This window comes from Odocoileus virginianus, chromosome 16 (genome assembly GCF_023699985.2).
Source record: "Odocoileus virginianus isolate 20LAN1187 ecotype Illinois chromosome 16, Ovbor_1.2, whole genome shotgun sequence".
Classification (NCBI taxonomy): Eukaryota; Metazoa; Chordata; class Mammalia; order Artiodactyla; family Cervidae; genus Odocoileus; species Odocoileus virginianus.
The window spans coordinates 19405343-19428251 of NC_069689.1; the positions used below are offsets into that span (position 1 = coordinate 19405343).

Consider the following 22909-nt stretch of genomic DNA (forward strand, 5'->3'; position numbering starts at 1 on the left):
ACAAAACAGAATCCATGTTCCACAATGACATAAACAAAGAATAAACAAATGGAGGTGAAGAGAAAGTGCTTACACTAGAATGCCAAGTAAACACAGAAGCCACAGTTTAATTAGAAAATCACCATTTTGGCAAGAACTTATTCAGGTAAGAATCATCCATAGATGCTAAAGCTAGAGGATAAATATTTATAAAGAACAGGATATTGACATAGTCTCAAAGTAGCTCCCCACAAAATACTGACTGTGGAGAAACCTTGGAAACATAACCAACTGTGAAAAATTAACATCATCAGTAATGGGGAAAATTGACTCTTATGTACTTTCTTATATAATACAGAGAACACAGCCTCATTTATTTCTCTGGTATTCCTGTAAAAATCCTGTAACCTGAATCTAGTCATGAGGAATCATCAGACAAATTCAGTTCAGTCGCTCAGCTGTGTCCAACTCTGCGACCCCATGAATCGCAGCACGCCAGGCCTCCCTGTCCATCACCAACTCCCGGAGTTTACCCAAACTCATGCCCATTGAGTCAGTGATGCCACCCAGCCATCTCATCCTTTGTCATCCCCTTCTCCTGCCCCCAAATCCCTCCCAGCATCAGGGTCTTTTCCAATGAGTCAACTCTTTGCATGAGGTGGCCAAAGTATTGAAGTTTCAGCTTCAGCATCAGTCCTTCCAATGAACACCCAGGACTGATCTCCTTTAGGACGGACTGATTGGATCTCCTTGCAGTCCAAGGGACTCTCAAGAGTCTTCTCCAACACCACAGGTCAAAAGCATCAATTTTTCGGCGCTCAGCGGAATAGTTGAAATAAATGTGAAGGAAGCTTTTCTTAATGGGCAATAATGTAGATATAAGATTCTGCTTAATAGTTAAAAATGCACAATGTTCTGAATCTTTTAAATTGCCAACATCCTCTGGATCATTGAAAAAGCAAGAGTTCTAGAAAATCATCTATTTCTGCTTTATTGACTATGCCAAAAAGCCTTTGACTGTGTGGATCACAATAAACTGGAATATTCTGAGAGATGGGAATACCAGACCACTTGACCTGCCTCCTGAGAAATCTGTATGCAGGTCAGGAAGCAACAGCTAGAACTGGACATTGAACAACAGACTGGTTCCAAATAGGAAAAGGAGTACATCAAGGCTGTATATTGTCACTCTGCTTATCTAACTTATATGCAGAGTACATCATGAGAAATGCTGGGCTGGAGGAAGCACAAGCTGGAATCAAGATTGCTGGAGAAATATCAATAACCTCAGATATGCATATGATACCACCCTTACGGCAGAAATTGGAGAACTAAAGAGACTCTTGATGACAGTGAAAGAGGAGAGTGAAAAAGTTGGCTTAAAGCTCAACATTCAGAGAACAAAGTTCATGGCATACGGTCCCATCACTTCACCGCAAATAGATAGGGAAACAGTGGAAACAGTGGCAGACTTTATTTTTCTGGGCTCCAAAATCACTGCAGATGGTGATTGCAGCCATGAAAATAAAAGATGCTTACTCCTTGGAAGGAATATTATGACCAACCTAGACAGCATATTAAAAAGCAGAGACATTCCTTTGCCAACAAAGGTCCATCTAGTCAAAGCTATGATTTTTCCAGTAGTCATGTATGGATGTGAGAGTTGGACTATAAAGAAAGCTGAGCACCGAAGAATTGATGCTTTTGAACTGTGGTGTTGAAGAAGATTCTTGAGAGTTCCTTGGATTACAAGGAGATCCAACCAGTCCATCCTAAAGATCAGTCCTGGGTGTGCACTGGAAGGACTGATGCTGAAGCTGAAACTCCAGTACTTTGGCCACTTCATGCAAAGAGTTGACTCATCTGAAAAGACCCTGATGCTGGGAAAGATTGAGGGCGGGAGAAGGGGACGACAGAGGATGAGATGGCTGGATGGCATCACTGACTCAATGGGCATGAGTTTGAGAAAACTCCAGGAGTTGGTGATGGACAGGGAGGCCTGGCCTGCTGCAGTCCATGGGGTCACAAAGAGTTGGACACAACTGAGTGACTGAACTGAACTGAACTGAATCTTTCTCATTAGACATCTTTCTTCCTACAATGTCTGTCTCCTTAAAAAAAAAAATTACATATGGGAGATATTGAGAAACCTTGAGAATTTAAATCCTGCACATCTAGGTTAAAGTAATATTTTTCTTATAACAGGATTTCCATAATCTCATCAGAGACATACATCCTTTGATACTTAAGTATGAAATTTAACCCAAACTATGAGTATCTTTATGATTTGTGGTATATTTCACTATTTATTTCAATTATAATTTGGTATTTAATAGATAACTCTTTAACATAAAAAATCTTCTATGATAGCAAATGTCTGTTTATAAAAGAAAAGTTTTTAAATATTTGCGGGGGCGAGGGGAATCCTTTAGAGTCAAATGGTAATGGTGTATGTTGGGCCAAGGCCACAATGTGTTTCTGAAATAAATTACATTTCTCATAAGCCTGGTACATTTCTCTGAAGAGAAATGAGAGCTCCAAAAATAAACAAGGACAGCAGCAGCACACTTAGAATAAAAACAGCTTCCCAGAGAGATTTGTTTCAAGCCTTCACTAGTTTCCAATGAACAATTAATAGTGTCTTTTGCTAGTGGTAAAGAACCTGCCTGCCAAAGCAGGAGAGATGTAAGAGATGGCAGGTTTGATCCCTGGGTCAGGAAGATTCCCCTGGAGGAGGGCATGGCAACCTACTCTCGTATTCTTGCCTGGAGAGTCCCATGGACAGAGGAGTCTGGTGGGCTACAATCCATGGGGTCCCAAAGAGTCGGACACAACTGAGTGACTTTCACTTTCAAAAAAAATTACAATTGTGCCAAGGGTGGAAAAAAGGAAATACATATGAAAAATTGGATACTGAACATTAAAAATAACTTCAGAAAGTGATGTAGTACAGCCTTATGAATGCTTTGTGTATTCTCCACTTGAAATTATCACTCAGTATCAAGTTTGAGTAGGATCCACGGAATCCAGTAACAGTGTCACAAAAGAAGCACATACACTTGAGGTTCCCTTCAACAATGAGGAGATGCAAAACTCTCCAAACTGCTACTACTTTGCTCCTCGAAATAACATTTTAACTTCAAGAACTAAAATGAGATGGACTTGAGTAATGAAGGAAAAAGCACCAAAAACTAGAGCTGTGAGGGTGTGTGTGTGGTGGGGGAGGTGGGCGTAGAGATGGATGGGAGAGAGAAACAAAGATACCCTCACTTTCAGCAAAGTCCTCCATTTTTATTTTGACAATCTGGGGTATTTTCTCATAAACATAATTAAGGTGGTTAGAGTGAGAGAAAAAGCACAAGAAGGAGAAAAACCTTCCCTTGATCCTCACCCAGGCAGCAGATCTGAAGGTTCCTTCTCTAGTTCCATGTATCATCACATATCCATCCACTCTGTTAGATGCCACATGGCTGGATAAACAAGGGGCTGGGGTGGTGGGGAGCAACCACCACCCAAACAAGCAAACAATTGACCTCTCAATCACCAACCACCACTTACACCCCTTGACTTAAGTGGTAATGAGTTCATCAATATTTAAAGGACAATAACCTTATTTTATCTAAACCTCTAGAACCTTAAAACCAAAGAAAAGTACAGGATGTAACATTCACCCTTTCTGTCCCCACCCTATCTGCCCCACCCCGCCCGCCCCACCTTTACTGGCCATCACACTGGATGGAAGCAGTCCTCTCTTAGTAAACTATTGTTCACGCTGTTCTTACAGCAGATAAAGTGAACATATTCCCCCTAAGCGAAGTGAATATAACTAAGGAACCAGGGTAGTACAGCAGTGCAGGAAAAAAAAGTCGTTGAAATTTACAGCTTAAAACCTCAGACTGCAGAATTAATCTAGTTCAACATACTTATTTTAGTATTGAATTAGTGGACTCTACAAGGGTTCTAGATTCATTTAGTATCAAATGAATGAACTCTATGACGGCTAGGTTCCAATTGCACCTCTGTCTCTGACCAGCTACCTGACTTAAGCAAATCCCTTCCCTTCCACAGGCCCATTCATTCAACATTGAAATAAGTGTGTCGAACTAGATGAATTCTAAAGTCCCACTCAGCCTTAATGTTCTAAGATTTTAAGTTATAAATTCCAACTATTAAAAGTTTGGAGGGCTTATTTCCCTATTAAAAGTGAGAGGGCTTTTTTTTTTGCAGAGATTGATAAGCTAATTCTAAAATCCATATGAAAATGCTAGGGAACCAGAATAGCCTAAATAATCTTGAAAGAGAAAAAAGTTGGAGGATGTACACTTGCTGACTTAAAAACTTGATGCAGTTAGTATTCAAAACAATCTGGTACTGGCATACAGATAGATGTGGATAGATGGGTGATAGATATCCACAGATATCTGATATCCACAGATAGATGTGGATAGATCAGTGAAACAGAACTGAGACTCTAAGAAGAAAATCATATATTCACAGGCAACTGATTTCCAACAAAAGTGGCAAGAAAATTTAATGAGGAAAAGTCTTTCAACAAATGATGCCAGCACTACTGGATATTCAAGTGCAAAAGAATGAAATCGGACCCTTACCTCACATCATATATAAAAGTTAACTCAAAATGAATCAAAGAATTAAATATAAGAACTATATTTAACCACAAAACTCTTAGGAAAGAAATAGGCATAAATTTTTATGACAATGGATAAAGCAATGGGTTTCTAAGATACAACACCAATAGTACAAGGAACTAAAAAATAAAAGATAAATTAGACTTCATCAAAATTTAAATGTTTTGTGTTTCAAAGGACACCATAAAGAGAGGGAAAAAAATGTCTACAAATGTGAAAAAATATTTGCAAGTCACATACGTTAAGGATTTAGTATCCAGAGTACATTAAAAAAAAAAAAACCTCTTTAACTCAACAATAAAAACATAAATAACCCAATTTAAAAACAGGCAAAGGACCTGAACAGATACTTATCCGTAGAAGATACACAAACAGCCATTAAGTACAAGAAAGAAAATCATCTGTCATTAGAGAAATGGAAATCAAAACCACAATGAGATACCTCTTCATACACACTAAAATGGCTAAAGTAAGATGATGGTTCATCAGTGCTGCCAAGGTCATGGAGAAACTGGAATCCTCATACACTGCTGGGAGGAATGGAAAATGGTGCAGCCACTTTGGAAAATGGTCTGGCAATTTTTCAAAAGGTCACACAGGGTTACCATATGATCCAGCCAGTCTACTTTTAGGTATATGCCACTCTAGTTTGAAAACATATGCCCATACGAGAACTTGAACACAAATATTCATTCAGAGCAGCATTATTCATTAGAGCCAAAAATTGGAAACAAACCAAATGCCTCTCAACCAATGAATGGACTAAACAAAATGTGGTCCATCCACACGGCGTATTATTCAGCCACAAAAAACCTACTGATACATGCTACACCTTGATGAACCCTAAAAGTTATGCCAGGTGAAGAGTCAGACACAAAAAGCCACACACTGTATGATTCCATTTTTTTTAACTATCCAGAATAGGTAAATTCATAAACACAGAAAACAGATTAATGGTTGCCCAGAGTTGAGAAGTAGGAATGGGGAGTGACTGCTAATGAGTATGATGTTTCTTTTTGGGGTGATGAAGTGTTCTGGAATTAGACAGTGGTAATGGTTGCACAACTTTGCAAATATACTAAAAAAATCCCAATGAATGTTACTTTAAGAGAGTGAATTTTAAAGGTATGTGAATTGTATCTAAAAACAATTTTTAAAGGCAAAGGCCCTCTTTAGAAAACTGATTTCCTCACTTGTTTCAGGCCACCTACTGGTTCATGAAAATAAAAAAAATTTGTAATATTTGACATTTATAATCCCACTGACATGAATTTCAGAGTAAAATTTCTTTTAAACCAAATTATTTATAGATATCAATTGATGGTCCATTGTATTTAGTTTGCTTCTGAAAAATGATAATCTGAAAGTTCTTCTGAGCTCATGATTTATCTCAGAATCCTTTTTAAAATTTACATTTTTCTTAAGCAACTGAGACTTAACAAATGTCTTCACTTTAGAAATTTTAGTAATACTGTCATCTAGAAACAGATGAAAACATTGCTCCTGAATTGACATTAGTTAGCACAGCCATCTTCAGGCAGTACTTTAAAATTTAATCCCCGTTCATAGGACAATAAAATGACAAAGCAAAAAATGATTTTTCAATATCAGTATTGCAATGTAATATGTATAACCTGATGCTTTAAGCCATCAAACAAGTGCAGACTTTCTTTTCTCTGGAATATAAATAGATTTCTAGGCTTACTCTATTCAGCAGTAAGAGTTGAAGTGATTTTTTTTCAAAGCTCTACAAAAAAAAAAAAATACCCTTTATCTTCATCACCTGTAACATTGTTTTGTATATCTGGTTTTCAGTACCAGAAGGCTGTAAACTTTGCATTAGCAATCTAACTCACAGTAAGAGCTCTGTAAGTATTTGAAACAGAATGAAATATTAATTCTTGTCTGCTATCACTGGGTTGTACTATACATAGTTCCATATAAGTTAAACAAGACTGATTCTTCTAAAAATGCTGAAGTGTAGAGAGAGGAGGGTTAAATAATTAAGAAGTAAACATCAAGGTGTGTCATGATCACGCTACATTCTAAAAAAAGCACCAACAGATAACAACACGGTGACATGATTTTCATTTTTAAGTTAAATGCAAATTGCATGTACTGTTTTTACTCTTAAACACAAGTGGTTTACATTGTATCAAGGCTGCTGGCCCCAAGAAAGACATGAACATAGAAAGGATGGTCTTGTCCAACTTCAGTATTATTTTTGTAGCAACGTGTATAAAATTCAACCACTGTTTGGGCAACCTTAGGAGAAAGTGAGCCTAAGAGATGAACACATTTACATCTCTTAATTATACTGTTACCTTATAAAAATGTGAGGTTCAACATTTGTTCCCCTGAAAGCAAAGCACTGAACAGTCTCCAATACAGTAACCAAGCTGTGAGTTAAGATGTGTTTAAACATATGTAAGACCTTTAAGACTAGTTTTTTTTCAATTACATATATCCAAATGACAGTGTTATAATTCAAATTGAACAACAATAACAGGAACAAAATCTTTATAAAATAAGAAATGGGGGAAATAAAAACTGACTTCTAAACCAAATGTACCCTATTTCACGGAAATGAATCACTGGGAAACATGCCACGGAGAAGAGAGGCTCCACATGAAGAAAACTGCATATAGGAATTCAAGAGTTACAGCACATACTCTTGTTTTTTCTGTTTTTTAAATACATAGGCCTCAAAAAACTGTTTTATCAGTTTGCTTTTTTTACAGCACATCTTTTTAAAAGAAATTCCTACTTTTCATTCCAGAAAATATAAGAAACTGTTTGCAAGAATTCATGCAAACATGCTTCTCTAAGGCCATGAACGGGTTGCTAAGTTGCATTGTTTAATTCAAGTAAAAGCCCTTCTAAAATAAGGGGTCTGTAAAGGAAGCCAGTTACCTTCAACTCCAAGGCCTATGCACTTGTAAGGATCGCTGACACTCTGAAAGCCAAAAGGCAGCATGCTCATTTGAGCATTAGCAATATGGTTTCTATTTACATTTTTAAAAATCAAATGCATGTTAAGTTTTTCTGGCAGATTCTTTTTATATGTTACAAAACGAAAAAGCAAAAGCTTAGAATAAGAATCCTTTTTTCTTAGAAAGGTCAAACAGATACTTTTTGACATCATGTCCTTTACACAATGGCATACTGTTCATATAAAAGGTCTCTTATCCTATAAAAATCTTGACAAAGGCAGCCTTCTAATCCAATGCGTCCAGTTTCCGTCTAGAAACCAAGTGGAAAAAAAAAAATTTCTTTAGTACATCTTCTATCCATTAATATGCAGACATGATAACCAAAGCATATTAACTAGGTTACTTTATGATTGATTAGGAAGTGATTGTTCTGATTCACAGAATATGAACATAATATTCCAGTCATGAATTTTACATAGACACATAAATGTCAGAGGATTCAAATAATAAAATCTACAATAAAATTATATATCACATCATTGACAGTCCCTTTTAAAAGTCTTCAAGGTCATCATTATAAATTTAACTTACTGATTTCCAGTTTATGAAATTAATTCAATCAAGAATTACAGAATTCAAAATGACAAAATACCAGAAGTATTTGTTCACTTAGCCCTTCCTTACTAAAAACACACTTACTCTACGGACTGCCACTTGATTGTTGCAAACAAGCACGCCTCCTACGAATTCAGCTTGGATCCCCTCCCGTAAAAGAACTTGTTTGAAGTCCGACAGTCTTGGTTCATTCATAAAAACAGACTGATGTCCAGGAACCTGAGGTAAAGTTAAAGGGGAAAGAAGAATTTCAAACAGAACACCAGACACAGAGTTGCACTGAATAAAGAGAAGTAACACATGATCTTGAAGATATTTTCTATTATCCCCTGAATTCCTTTGACAGATCATTTCAAGTCTGTAAATCACATTCCTAGTTGTTATTCTGAGTTTTACCTCCTTATTTAACATTACAAAGCCCTTCACATTTTCCGAATGTTTCACAATCAAGTTTATTAGTCATGCCTCATAATAACAAAAAGACGTTTGATAATGTTAACACTTTTCACTCACCCACTTGCCGAAGGGGGTCAACGAGAGGGCCAGGAGGCAGAATTGAATTGAAATTTCATTTTCCAGATCCCAGTCCTTTGTATATAGTTCAGAGGGTAATTCTCCCTGGTCCCACTTCCACTGGTCCCCCCTCACTGTGAATGTGGTGGACACCGTGGGTTTTAGAATCAGAAAGGCAAGTGGTTCAACGTAATGCCGCTACTTTGAAGCTGTTTTGGAGAGTGCCAGCTTTGGCGCAGAGAGAGAAGTTCCTAATTCCTTCCTGCAATTTCAAGAGTTGTTCTAGAAGGGGATCTGATCAAAGAGGCCATCTCTTCATTCCTTATTGCACAGAAGGCTAAAGATATCACTGGACAGTCGTGTAAGACTCTCATGATGTGCTTTTAATATTATCGGACGTTAAACTATCTTACAGCTCTGCCAGTTAACTAGATATCTCTTGAGAACACATAAACAAAATACCAAACTAAAACTATATCTCTACTAAATAAAACATTTCTAACTATATCAAAAACAAAAGTGGTTCAACTGAATAGGCAACATAGACAAATGGAGTTATAAATCTCCTAACTATAACAGAAGTAGACAGGTGACCCTCCCAATCATCAAACTTAACATTTAAAAATCTATTCTGGAAAAAACAAATCATAAAACAATTACGTGTCTTAGAAGAAGATTTGCTAAAGGGTTCTCTACTATTGTGATTCTCTAGCCATAGAGGACACACACACACAAGCACAGGGACATTATCTTTAGTAATTTTTTTAAAACTTCAAAATGCGTCTACATATGACACATTTTAAATGGTTAAAAACACAGAAGGAAAATTCAAAGGGTAAATTAAGGGAGAGAGGAGAAGCAGCACATGCTTTTTTACCTCATGAGGCGGTAAGGGTTCCAGAGTAGGAATGATCTCACTTTCTTCACCCGTTTCTTTCTCATCGTCTCCGAACAGACTTTTCATGGCCTTCTGCTGTGCTATGACACTAGAATCTGAAGGCGCATCCACCTGCATTTCGGAGTCTTCGCCATCATCCTTTAGTTCTCCTTCTTCTAAAATAACTCCTGTGTCCACTTTGGAAACTCTCATGTCTAAGACACCATCTATCCAAGCTAGTTCAGCATCTTTTGCCTTACAAAACTGAAGGGAGCTGACAAGTGAATCTTTTAATCTCACCTAGATATGATGCAAAGGGGAAAAAAGAGAAATAAAGCCCACAGAGTATAACTTGACAATTAAATATGACCTATTATTATAATTTTCTAACTTTAGTATTGTGATTAAAGTTTTAAAATCTTTCACTCATCTGATCTTCACTGTAACTGGTAATGACCCAATGACCCGTAGATCATTAGGGCCCCTGTCTACTTTCCGAAGTAAAGGTTCTTAACTTCGACTGCACACCGGGACCACATGGCAAATTTTCTTTTCTACTGATGCCAGGGTCCCACCTCCAGTGATTCTAATGTAACTAGTGAGACTAAGGCCAAAACAATGAACCCCCTTGACTCCCCCAAAGCTCTCCTGATGTGGAGCTGAGGTTGGAAACCACCAATAATCTCACCCCCTACGACTTGCTGCTTGAAGGCCAGCACGCTTACCTGGTAGATGTGAGTTTCACTAGTGGCATCGACTGTTTCGTGCAGCTTTGGCATGTATACTTTAATATCTTTCCCACCGAATGCACGACAGCACTCTGCAAGATCCTGACTGGCTTCTGGCGGTCCATGGACAATGATTAACTGGCGTGGTTTCATCTGATTGATGATCTTTTTAATGGAATCCCCATCAGAGCGTCCTTCATAGTCTATGTAAGTAACCCTGGCTCTGTAATTAGATGATTATTCAAGTTTCCTTTTCTGTTAAGTTCATTCTAAAATTAGGTTTTTAATAGCTTTTATCATCAGGAAAGAAATGTATCAACATGTAGCATGAGAATTTGAGAATATACCTGTGTTATATTGTTAACATGTATTATTAAGCTCTTAGCTATACTCAAGAATGTATACTAAATGATACTACTAGACAAATAAGCCAATCTGCTCTCTAATAACTTTAAAAAAATATATTCCAAAATGATCATTTGCTGCTGTTAACTGCACTAAACAGAAAGGGGAAAAAAGGTTCGCAAATGGTATTTTTAAAACACAGTGGTGTTTTTAAGATATTAGTGCCCTAGAGGTAATTGAGTCAAGGTGTTTATTTTACTAAACAAGCTCTTAGAAAAATTAAACTTGTGAATTACACAAGTTCACCTGCTACTTGACTTACTAAAAATGCCAGAAAGAATGTTTCTTCATATAAATGTACAATGTGAAGTTTAACCCCCTCCTTACCACCAATTCACTTTGGCATTTCAATATCATTAATAAAGGGAAAAACTCCCATATATCACAAGAAGAAAAAAAATTAAGCACAAACTTCCTAGTGAATATTCAGAAATATCCTCTGAAATAATGTCAATTATGTAATTCGAGTACTTGAAAATTTTACTTTGTAATCTATTTGCAAAATGCAACAAAAGCACTTACTTTATTTCAATAGATTCTGTTGTAGAAATACACTTAGTAGGAACATCAGATAAATCCTGATCCATGGGTTCATCTCCATTTGTCAGGCCAGACTCTAATTTGCTTTTTTCTTCTTCAGTAGCTTGAAGTTCTGGCACTAAGAAATCCTCTGGTCTAAATAATAAGCCTCTAATTAGAAGTAGTAACAAGCAAGCTAATATTATTTAATATATACAACTAATTAGTAGATGGCATAATTTTTAGACTTCTCACATATCTCAAGATTCAAATATACATTTGATCCAAAGTCAATGCAACTTCACAATTTCAGTAATCAAATGACAGCATATATTAGGTTCTTTGTGACCATCAAGTACACTTTAAAACACACCATGTGAGGCGTGAAAAGGCCCTATCCAGACAGGTTATTCAAAGACCTTAGTGGCTGCTACAAGTATTACTGCAACCTGGCCCTTCCTTTGTTCCAGTAATTCATTTCCTATTTCTGTGGTTTCTCTTGTCAATTTTCCATCTTACAAATCTCAGATCTTTAGTTTCCCTAAGACGCTCCCCTCCACCCGTTATTCCTTCACTGCCTGACAAAAGCAGAGGACTCTCCATTTTTGCTTATTACAGAGAAGACCAAGATACAAATCATTAGCTCCCTCAAAAGCCTTCACTTTTATTTCAACAAACTACTAGCACATTTATTTTTGAGTATCAGAGAGAGTTCTATGTTAAAATTAAAAGGCAAACTTTTTTTTTAAACATTCTCTCTGATCTCAGTATTTATCCTGCCCTAGCCCCAAATCCCCTGACACTCCTCTCTGACAATCCAGGCCTCTGCCACCAGCACCTGGACGGCCGCAGGGGCCCAGTATCTCTGACTGTAATCCACAGAGCAACCGCAGCACATGGCCACCTGTAAGCCACATAACGATGGCAAGCAGCAACCACTTAACGTGCATTCACTGCGAGTCATGTGCTATGCTGAGTGCCTTAAAAGCACAACCTATTTTATTCTTACCTCCATTTTTAAGATAAGAAAATTGAAGCTAAAGAGCCCTGTCCATATGCTAAACAGACTGGCGCTAATTAAGTGAAGCGGCAAGCAAACTCTCCAGCACTGTTTAGATTGTTAGCTTTTTTCCCTACTACTTTAAAGGGCCAAATAAACAGTAGAATTTTCCTAATTAAATCCAAGGATGACCTAAGACCATATGCTTAAGATTCCATTAAAGGAGAACAAAGAAGGTACGAGAGGGAGCTAACTGCGTTGGGGTGGCGGGGGAGAAGAGGGAAACTTTCCAGGAGTTTGTGAGGCCAGACTCAGCAGCCTGAAAGCCTGGGGTAGGAAGGTGAACAAGGCTGAAGGAAAGAAATGTGTAAACACACGACATGAAAAAGCTGCGTAGCCATGAAGACCAAGATGGGTGGGGTTGAGGGGCAGTCAGAGGGAGGCCAGGAGGAAGGAGATATATGTATACATGTAGCAGACTCACTTCATTATACTGCATAAACTAACAGAACATTGTAAAGCAATTATACTCCAATTAAGAAAAAAAGAAAAGGCTGAGCAGGAGGAAACCAAGAGAAGGCTGGTACCACGAGAATGGAGAACACACACTAATGTAACAGAAATACAGAGAAATATAATAGGAAAGTAGGGAGAAACCAAACTATGAAAGACATCATGCACTATGCTAAGGCATCTGACATTTACTGATCTTTATTCAGGACAGTAGTGTTTTCAAGTCTGTGATTTGAACATATGATTTCAGTTGTTTCCTCTAATAGTGGGTGTAGGGTAGATTTTCCATGGTTCCACTCATGGTATCTCATTTTCCTCTTGAAACTAAAACACGTGTGCAATACTACTTGAAACATAACCCATTTCCCCAACTTAACATAACTCTAGCTGTCAAAAGTTCTTCATATCATACATCTTTTTCCAATGCATGTCCCTTGTGTGCGTGCTAAGCCACTTCAGTCGTGTCTGACTCTGCTACCCTATGGATCACAGCCTGCCAGGCTCCTCTGTCCACAGGATTCTCCAGGCAAGAATACTGCAGTGAGTTGCCGTGCCCTCCTCCAGGGGATCCTTCCACCCAGGGATCGAACCCACGTCTCTTCTATCTCCTGCGTTGGCATTCTTTGCCACTAGCGCCACCTGGGAAGCCCTGCATGACCCTCACCTCTCTTTTTAAGTGGGGAGAGGGGAAAGAGTAGTGATCATCTTTTTAAAACATTGCACATACCTAAGTAATAAAACTATCAGTTCTCCTTTAATATTAGCTTTCTAGATGTTCCTCAACCTTTCTATTTTTACATTTTAAAATTAAAAGCTTTCTGTATCTTTCAAGCTGAGACACTCAGAAACTACATACATGATAACCAGAAAGACAAAATCCATTGAGCTCAAGCGACAACAGTTACTACCTCCAATCTAGAAGCAAGAAAAGCTTGTTTTGCTCACGTACTTGATAATTTCTCCATATTCATCCCATTTAATTCTTTCTTCTGGGGCAGGAAACATAGGATAAGACTTTTTAGCCTGCTTGAAGAAACTTCCTTTGCGACTGCCTTCACCTTTCATCATCAGGTCATGCTTGGTCTTATGTGCTGAGGGCTGGTCAATATCTTCCTCAGCATCACTTTCATCACTGGAATCTATGTCTGCCCTAAGGGAGTTTGTGAAAAGGTACAGATCAGCAAGTCCCCAAATGATTTTTAGTTAATATTTATAAATTAATCTTAAATTAACCTTAATCTTAAATTAACCATCAATAATAATTCAGTGATAATGATAGTATTATTGGACTACTATCTCGTGAAATACAGTGTAAACTGCCAATTAATAACAGGCCAATTAATAAATACATGTTAACATTAGCACTGAAAAGAATTTAGAATTCTAGCACCACTGGAAAGATGTATTGAAAACAATAAAGTCAAAAAAAGTTTAAATATTTTCAATTACACACTATTGGTAGAAATAAGTTCTCAAATTAAACTTCCAATCTGCCTGAAAACAACTTACTCTTTTGACTGCTCGAGCTTTTTAGCAGCTTCTTTCTTTAGTTTCTCTTTTTCCAAGTATTCTTCAAGTTCTTTCCCTTCAAGTTTCACACGTTTCCTCAACTACAGAAAAATAATAGATAAAAAGAAGTATTAGTACTAGGAGGTTAAGGCAGTGGGGTGTGAGAAATACATTACATCTCTAAATTGATTCATCATCTTTAAACTAAATTTTCCTCTGAAATATTCAAGTTTCTATTACGTGCAATCACAGGTCCTATTTAGATTAGTATTAAAATTGAGCTGTCACATTTCCAAGATGGGTTTAATTTAAATCAAACTGGTTAAAAATCACCAATCAGGCAAAGAAAATACAGAAAAGTATTTTTATAACTTGGTGTAGGTGAGATCTACAAATGACACAAAACCGAAAAGAAAAGGTGAGTAAATATGGTAACAAGGGGAAAAAACTCTGATATTCTAATCTCATGGAATGAAAGGAAACTGAGAAAATTATCTGCAGCACTATTTGACTATCAGAAGCTACTTTTTCCTAAGAGCTCTTGCAAATATGTTAAGAAAAAGATGGTCCACGCATCAAAACAGGACAAAATGATATACAAGCACTTTATAAAATAAGAAACATGATTAATAGCCATGAAAACATATTCAATTTTACTAATAATTTTTGTTGCTGTTGTTTAGTCATTAAGTCATGTCTGACTCTTTGCAACCCATGGACTGGAGCCCCCAGGATCCTCTGGCCATGGGATTTTCCAAGCAAGAATACTGCTTGGGTTTCCATTTCCTTCTCCAGGCGATCTTCCTGACCCAGGGATCAAACCTGCATCTCCTGCATTGGCAGGTGGATTCTCTACCACTTGACCCAAATGATATTTGAAAAATGCAAAAAATGTTAATGTAAAACCATCTTTTAATTTATGAAACTGGCTATAGTAATTACTAATAGGGAAAGGTTACTTTCATCCACTATGGGAAAATTAGGACGACTATGTTAGAAAGCAATTTGTCAACATCTAAAACTGAAGATGTACCTATCCTTTTAACACAGCACTTCTAGGAAGTTATCTACTGAGAAAATCACACATGTGTGAGGGGAAAAAAAGCACATGGCAGCAATGTTTACAAGAGTGAAAAACCGGACACAATTTTGAAATCCATCAGCATGGAGTGATCTAATCAGTAGTTCTCAAATTTTCTGATCTCATTTTATTTTTTTTTTCTCTTTAGCCACAGACCTTATTATTTGAATATTTGGAACAATCATTCCATACATCGGCTTCCCTGGTGGCTCAGAGGGTAAAGAATTCACGTGCAATGTGGGAGACCTGGGTTCGATCCCTGGGTTGGGAAGATCTCCTAGAGGGGGGCATGGCAACCCACTCCAATACTCTTGCCTGGAGAACCCCCATGGACAGAGGAGCCTGCTGGGCTACAGTCCATGGGGTCGCAAAGAGTCAGACACAACTGAGCGACTAAGCAGAGCATAGTACATTCTACACATATTTTCTTACAAAACTCCATATTGCTAAGTCATATCACTCTCCGCTTTATGCCACATTTTCATCAAGAGGTATTTCCCCAAATCACCAATCTACCTGACTGTGTGTTGCTGTTGCTGTTGTTGCTAAGTTGCGTCTGACTCTTTGCCACCCCCTGGACTGTAGCCCACTAGGCTCCTCTGACCGTGAGATTTCCCAGGCAAGAATACTGGAGTAGGTTGCCATTTCCTTCTCCACTTATCTCTTTTTAAACTCCTAAAAATCACTGAGAACCCTGAAGAACTTTTGTTTTTTGTAGGTTATATTTATTCGTATTTACCATATCAGAAATTAAAACTGAGATTTTTAAAAATTTATCTGTTCATTAAAAGTAAAATCACTTGTATCATGTTAACATCATTTTTCACAAAAGATTATAGTTTTCAAAGCAAAAAAAAAAAAATAGCAAAAAGTATGGCATTATTTTACATTTTTGCAAGTCTCTTTAATATCTAGCTCAATAGAAGACAGTTGGATTCTCACATTTTGCTTCTTGCCATATATCATTTTGGTTAAAATATATTTAGAAAATCCAGCCTCACACAGAATAGCTGGAAAAATTTTTAAATAGCCTTTTCATGAATATTCTTCTTTGATATTACATTAAAACTCAAACAGTGATAGTTTCTTAAAGGCTAGTTGTAATGTGGAATCTTTAATCATACCCACAACTTCTATGAAGTAAAGAAGTGAAGTCGCTCAGTTGTGTCTGACTCTTTGCGACCCTGTGGACTGTATGTAGCCCACCAGGCTCCTCCGTCCATGGGATTCTCCAGACAAGAATACTGGAGTGGGTTGCCATTTCCTTCTCATTAAAATTTACTGATTGATCTTACATTTTGACTGGATTTTTTACTTGTACATTACTTTGCAACTTTATCCATTAGATATTTGGAAAATATTAGTTCATTAAATTACACAGATTAGTTAAGTCACACAGTTAAGTTCATTAACTTATATTAGTTCATAAGTTACACATTACACAAATTTGACAATACTTTTAAAAATCAACATTTGCAAATAACACCACCATCTCACCAGAAAAGTCATGTTGTCAATCTGACAGTAACAGGCTAAGTTTTCCAAAATGCTAATTTTCACTTGAAAGTTTCAGTTTTATCAGATTGAGGCAAGAAATGCTGTCAATTGTTTTCCTTAGAGTCACAAGCTCAATTATTCTTTTTTGGGAAAATATTTGCCAAATACACAAGTCTGAATTACCATGTCATTTCAAGTAAAACTGGTGTTACAGGAAAAAAGTAACTAGTTTAACTCAACAACTCAAAGAATTACCCAAGTGATTTCTTCAAGACAAACATCGTATTGGGTTGGCCGAAAAAAGGCATTTGGGTTTTCTGTAAGATGTTAGGGAAAAACTCAAATAAACTTCTTGGCCAACCTAGTATGCAACGCAAGTGCTTCTATATACTTCCGAATGTCTTGACACCAAGATTATTTTAAAAAGTTCTTTTTAAAAGGATTTAATAAACTTGTAACTTTATTAAAGTTTGATAAAAGTTTGTAAGTTTAATAAAAGTAAGTAACTTTTACTGCTTCATCAAGGATATTCTTAACTGCAACTTTATTTGAACGACAAGTGTATGGTGATGAAAAATGCAGTAATTAACCTAGCTTAGTGCCACAGACTTGATTTATGCTAAGGCACCAGCACTTTATCCACCACTGCTTTCACTTGTCAATATTGTAGGCACAGTAAAAGACAAATAATATCTTAATATCACCATGAAAAACAATTGGTGGACTCCATAAAAGGGTCTCAGGTAGCCCCCAGGGGTCCTTGCACCATGCTTTTAGGAACCATTGGATTAAATAATCAAAGTACATATACATATATTATTAAAGAATCACTAGAAATAATTCAATCACTTAGTCAAAAACATTTTAAAGTTTATTATACCAAGTATTGAATAAGGTAAATCTGTAGCTTTCATTAATAATATATTTCACCAACAATAACTTTCATTATTCAAAAATATATGGATAATTTGGTCCCATTTATTTAAAAAAAATCATATAGATATTTGTATATGAATAGAAAAAAAAATCTAGAACATACATGCTTCAAAAATATCAAGTCTTGACAACAAATGCAATGTGTCTTCTTGGATGGGATTCCAAACAAAAAGGAAAGGCCACTGTTGGAGCAATCACCAGGAGTCAAGTGGGGTCAATGGATGAAACAGTATTAATGTCAACAGTACGATATCAGTGCTTATTTCCTTATTTCAACTGATGTATCATTTTTACATTCTTGCAGGAGCATGTTCTCATTTCTAGGTGATGCATACTGCTGTGTCTAGAGGTAATGATGGAATATCTGCAGCTTACTTTCAAAACAATATCTCACACTGTGTCTATATGTGTATGAAGAAGTCATAAGGCAAAGCCAATAAAATGCTGACAACTGGGAAATCTGGGTATACTATTTTTAACAACTTTTCTGTTAAATTATTTTACAATAAAAAGTAACAAAAAAATTAAATGAAAATCAAGTGATTCTACTATGTAGAACGAAACAGTGATTTACATGTTACCTCTGGCATCCCACATCTGCCTAGTAGTATACCTGAATATAAGTTCAATTTAGAAAAGTATCATTATTTTTCTGTAGTACACAGTTGGCAATTTACACAGTTGTCTGTCTTAACCACAAATAAACTTGAACAAAACATTTACCCCGTGATTTAGCTTATGCCTATTGCTATAATAAATTTTACTTTCCATCTTATTTCACATAAGATAGCTAAAATTAATGGCTAAATTCAAAAGCAGATTTCTAGGATAATCAACCCTAAGATTGTTTCTTCCTAGTTTTTCACTGCATTGTCTCCAAGTTGTTCCTTTTTCTTAATCAAATCTACTCAAATTCATTAATCCTTATTTATTTACTGTTTTTGCTCTTTTTAAATGCGTAAGATTTGACTCTAGAGGAGGATAAATGTAGATGAAAAAAACCATACATAGTAAACTCTTATCTAACATGATCAGAAGTCAGGTTTATTACATATTTACTCATCTGGTGTTTCATGAATTTAACCTACACATTTATTGAGGACCTTCCATGTACTAGTGGATATAAAAAGACAAGATCCCTTTCTCATGAAAAAATAACCGACAGTAATGACAGCTAGGGAAAATAATGTGGTGGGTTTGCAACTGAGTAGTAGACTGGTAGTCAGAGAAGGCCTACCTGAGGAGGTGACCTTTCGACCGAGACTTGAGTAAAGGCGTAAACAGGGGCAAAGCTGTGAAGGAACATGAGAGGCAGAAGGAGCCCCGGATGCAGTGAAGCAGTGTGGAGCAGAAAGAAAGCAGAATGAAATACAGTCAGAAAAGTGGATGGAGATCAGGTCAGTGGGACCTTGAAACCCTGGGAAAGTAGTCTGAATTTTTTTCAAAGAGAAGGAAGTCTCCAGAGGGTTCAAGCAAAGGAGTGACATGAAACATTAAATTTTTAAAAGATGCCTTTGGGGGTTGTTCAATGATTACAGAGCTTGGGTTTTACAAGTTGAAAAGTTTTAGAGGTCTATTGCACACCAGTATTCACACAGTTAACATTGCTGTGCTAGACTCTTAAAAATGGTTCAGATGGTAAATTTCATGTTATATGGTCTTAAAACAATAAAACAAGAGAGACAGAGACAGAGAGCAAGGAAAAGACATGTCTTTGGGTGGTGCTACAAGAATAAAGCATTGCTGCTGCTAAGACGCTTCAGTCGTGTCCAATTCTGTGCGACCCCATAGACGGCAGCCCACCAGGCTCCTCTGTCCCTGGGATTCTCCAGGCAAGAACACTGGAGTGGGTTGCCATTTCCTTCTCCAATGCATGAAAGTGAAAAGTGAAAGTGAAGTCACTCAGTCGTGTCCAACTCTTCGCGACCCCACGGACTGCGGCCTACCAGGCTCCTCCGTCCATGGGATTTTCCAGGCAAGAGTGCTGGAGTGGGTTGCCGTTGCCTTCCCCAGAGCATTGAGCGAGCATAAGAGTAAAAACAGTGAAGTCAATTAGGAAACCACTGCACAGCACAGACAAGACCCTCACCATGGGCCAGGATGACGGGAGTGGAGCTGGAGAAAAGCAGACAGATTTAGGATATATCTGGAAGTCGTCAATAGGAATTGCTCCTGGATTGGACATGGGTAATGAGAGAAAATTCCCAGGTGGCGCCAGTGGTAAAGAAACCGCCTGCCAATGCAGGAGACTCAAGAAACACAGGTTCCACCCTTGGGTCGAGAGGATCCATTGGAGGAGGAAATGACAACCCACTCCAGTATTCTTGCCTAGAAAATTTCATAAACAGAGGAGCCTGGCAGGCTACAGTCTAACGGGTCGCAAAGAGCCTGACACGACGAAGCACACAGACACACACACACAAACACAGTGACTAACACACACACAAGGAGAGAAAAGTAAGGAAATGAAAATAAATTTTAATAGTCTGTGCATAGGAAGTCTGAAAAGTGGTTACCCTTGGAAAGATAGGGAGGATGAGGAAGGGGGCATCTGGGAGAATTGGTAATAGTTTACTTCTGATCTGAGTATAAGCTAGACAGGTATGTTCAATCTGTGAAAATTAATCATGCTGTTTGATTACAATATACAAACTTTATATTATATGTATGTATTACATGTATGTATTATATGTCAATGTATGTTTCAAAATTATCTATACTTAGAGCTTGAGTAGGTATGTGGAAAGTGCTGCTATTCCATGAGATGAGGAAGACTCAGAAAAGAACAAGTTTCGGGGACAAGGAACAGTGAAAATCACTTTGGATGTGACAAAGGAAAGAGGCGATAGATACTGGAGAGGAAAAGGACAACCACATAGAAATATCCCTGACAAGGTGAGAGGGCAAAGACCCTAGACCTAAGTATTACTTACCAAAATATTAAAAACCTAAAACATTTTCAGCTCAGAATGTCATTTTCTTTTTCAAACTTAAATCACTTTTCATAGTCTTTTATTAATTCCTCAAATGGCATACCAGTCTTCATTGTATTTCCAGTAATTAATATTTTCAAATTTAGTATTTTGTATCTGATGAAATTGTTTCAAGTTTTGAACTTCGTATTTTCTTTTAACTTTATATTTCTAACCTATTAAATAGCCCAAAAGATGGTATGCATTTTACTTTGATGGGCCTGCTCTACATCTTCCCTCAACACTCCTGTTTTTATAGTGAACGTATATCAGGTTTTAGTCACTATTTATGATTTTTTTAAGCAGAGTTAGGGACACAACTGAAGCAACTTAGCACACAGGGACTAAGCAGAGTTAAAGATTAAGATACCCTTACCACTTAGCTTTTCACAAACTAAACATTCCTTAAAATCACTGCTATGAAGACAAAATAAAAAGTAATCATAAAAGTATGCACAAGAATGGCAGCTATTAACTATTCAGTATCAATTCACTTCAGTCGTGTCCAACTCTTTACGGCCCCATGGACTGTGGCCCACCAGGGTCCTCTGTCCATGGAATTTTCCAGGCAAGAATACTGGCGTGGGTTGTCATTTCCTTCTCCAGGAATCAAATCAGCATCTCTTGCATCTCCTGCATTGGTAAGCGGATTCTTTACCATTAGAGCTACTTGGGAAACCTAACAAATGATACTGGTTTTGAAAAATTGGCAGATTTGATGTGTTGGTTACTAAGCAAAATGATCTCTTGGCTTCTGGATCATTTGGCTAAATGTTGCTCCCATACCAGGAGATAAGGCCGCAATGTGGATGCAACACAGATTAGGCTATTTAGTGATGAGAAGGTAAGAGAATTCCTACCTGACTGCTTCTACTTCTCAGTTAAGTTTCAAACAAGGTCACGTGCTACAGGTGAGGGCTGAGATGGGCTGTAAGATATTTGTGGAGAAAGCAGGTACTGTCTTCCTGAAGAATGGGAAAAGCACTATCCCACAGAATGTGGAGTGCTGGTGTTGGGTGCCTGTCTGAGATGTGAGGTCAATAATGCGAAGGGAAATCTGTCCACACAGTGTATTTAACTCAAGTAATATCAGACTGCTTATGTACAGGCACAAACTAAGCAAATGGTTTAACTAGAGTCTGCTAGGCAAGTACAATAAACAGAAAGAAGGGTAAAAGAGTTAAATATCTTGTAACAATATCTGTCTGAACATCTTGTAACAATCTATAACGGAAAACAATATGAGAAAAAAATATATGTATACATATGTAAAACTGAATCACTTTGAATCATTCATTGTAAATCACACTATACTTCAAATAAATAAATAAAAAGAAAGGTGTCTGCAAAATAATGCTGGACCATTGACCAGAAGATACAGCAGTGATGATTAAGTAGAAGTGATGAGGTTCATGAATTCAAAGTCCCAGCAGGACCAAAGCATTGTTGGCATGGGAGTAGCAAAGTCGGCTATGAGACCAGAGTGGTCTGCTTGACGGAGAGATCTGAAGATCATAACAAGGTTAAAGGTATGCCCGTGGGAGTGGACAGCACGATCGTGGGAAGGGATGGCTGACATGGAGTAGAAGGAAAAAAATAAGAAATAAAGTGTTGGGGCCTCCCAGGTGGCTGAGTGGTAAAGCACCCGTCCACCAATGTAGGAGACAGAGATGTGGGTTCAATCCCTGGGTCAGGAAGATCCCTTGGAGGAGGAAATGGCAATCCACTCTAGTGCTCTTGCCTGGGAAATCCCATAGACAGAGGAGCCTGGAGGGCTACAGTCCATAGGGTCACAAAGATATAAATAATAAACTGTTCAGTTCAGTTTAGTCGCTCAGTCGCGTCCAACTCTTTGCAACCCCATGAATCGCAGCACGCCAGGCCTCCCTGTCCATCACCAACTCCTGGAGTTTACTCAAACTCATGTCCATCCAGTCGGTGATGCCATCAAACCATCTCATCCTCTGTCATCCCCTTCTCCTCCTGCCCCCAATCCCTAAACTGTTACTAATTTTAAAAAGAAAAGAAATAAAGTGTCAAGGAACTGAGAGGGTAAATCATACATATGGATGCTAAAGTCATCACGAGTGAAGTCCTGAGTATGAGTGGACAGGAAGGCTGTGAACCAGGGTCTAAAGTCACCAATGAATGACAGAGAATGACTAAGAGAATAGTAAGTGTCT

At 37.5% G+C, this 22909-nt stretch overlaps 1 protein-coding gene and 1 long non-coding RNA gene across 6 annotated transcripts in view; both read right to left on the bottom strand.

The window, feature by feature from the left end:
* Positions 1–3249: 3249 nt before the first annotated feature.
* The window catches only part of LOC139038709 (uncharacterized), a 448893-nt gene continuing 429233 nt past the window's right edge, over positions 3250–22909 (bottom strand). The window contains exon 2 of the long non-coding RNA XR_011491792.1: positions 3250–4350. This is a non-coding gene — a long non-coding RNA (uncharacterized lncRNA). The remainder of the gene's footprint in view (positions 4351–22909) is intronic.
* CPSF2 (cleavage and polyadenylation specific factor 2) overlaps positions 5520–22909 on the bottom strand; it is a 46414-nt gene continuing 29024 nt past the window's right edge. For all 5 annotated transcript variants that reach the window (XM_020875974.2, XM_020875973.2, XM_020875966.2 and 2 more), the window contains 7 exons: positions 14241–14341; positions 13681–13881; positions 11222–11374; positions 10292–10517; positions 9567–9866; positions 8261–8395; positions 5520–7871 (listed from right to left, as the gene is read on the bottom strand). In XM_020875974.2, coding sequence (XP_020731633.1) covers positions 7779–7871; positions 8261–8395; positions 9567–9866; positions 10292–10517; positions 11222–11374; positions 13681–13881; positions 14241–14341 — 1209 coding nt within the window. In that variant the 3' untranslated portion in view covers positions 5520–7778. The remainder of the gene's footprint in view (positions 7872–8260; positions 8396–9566; positions 9867–10291; positions 10518–11221; positions 11375–13680; positions 13882–14240; positions 14342–22909) is intronic.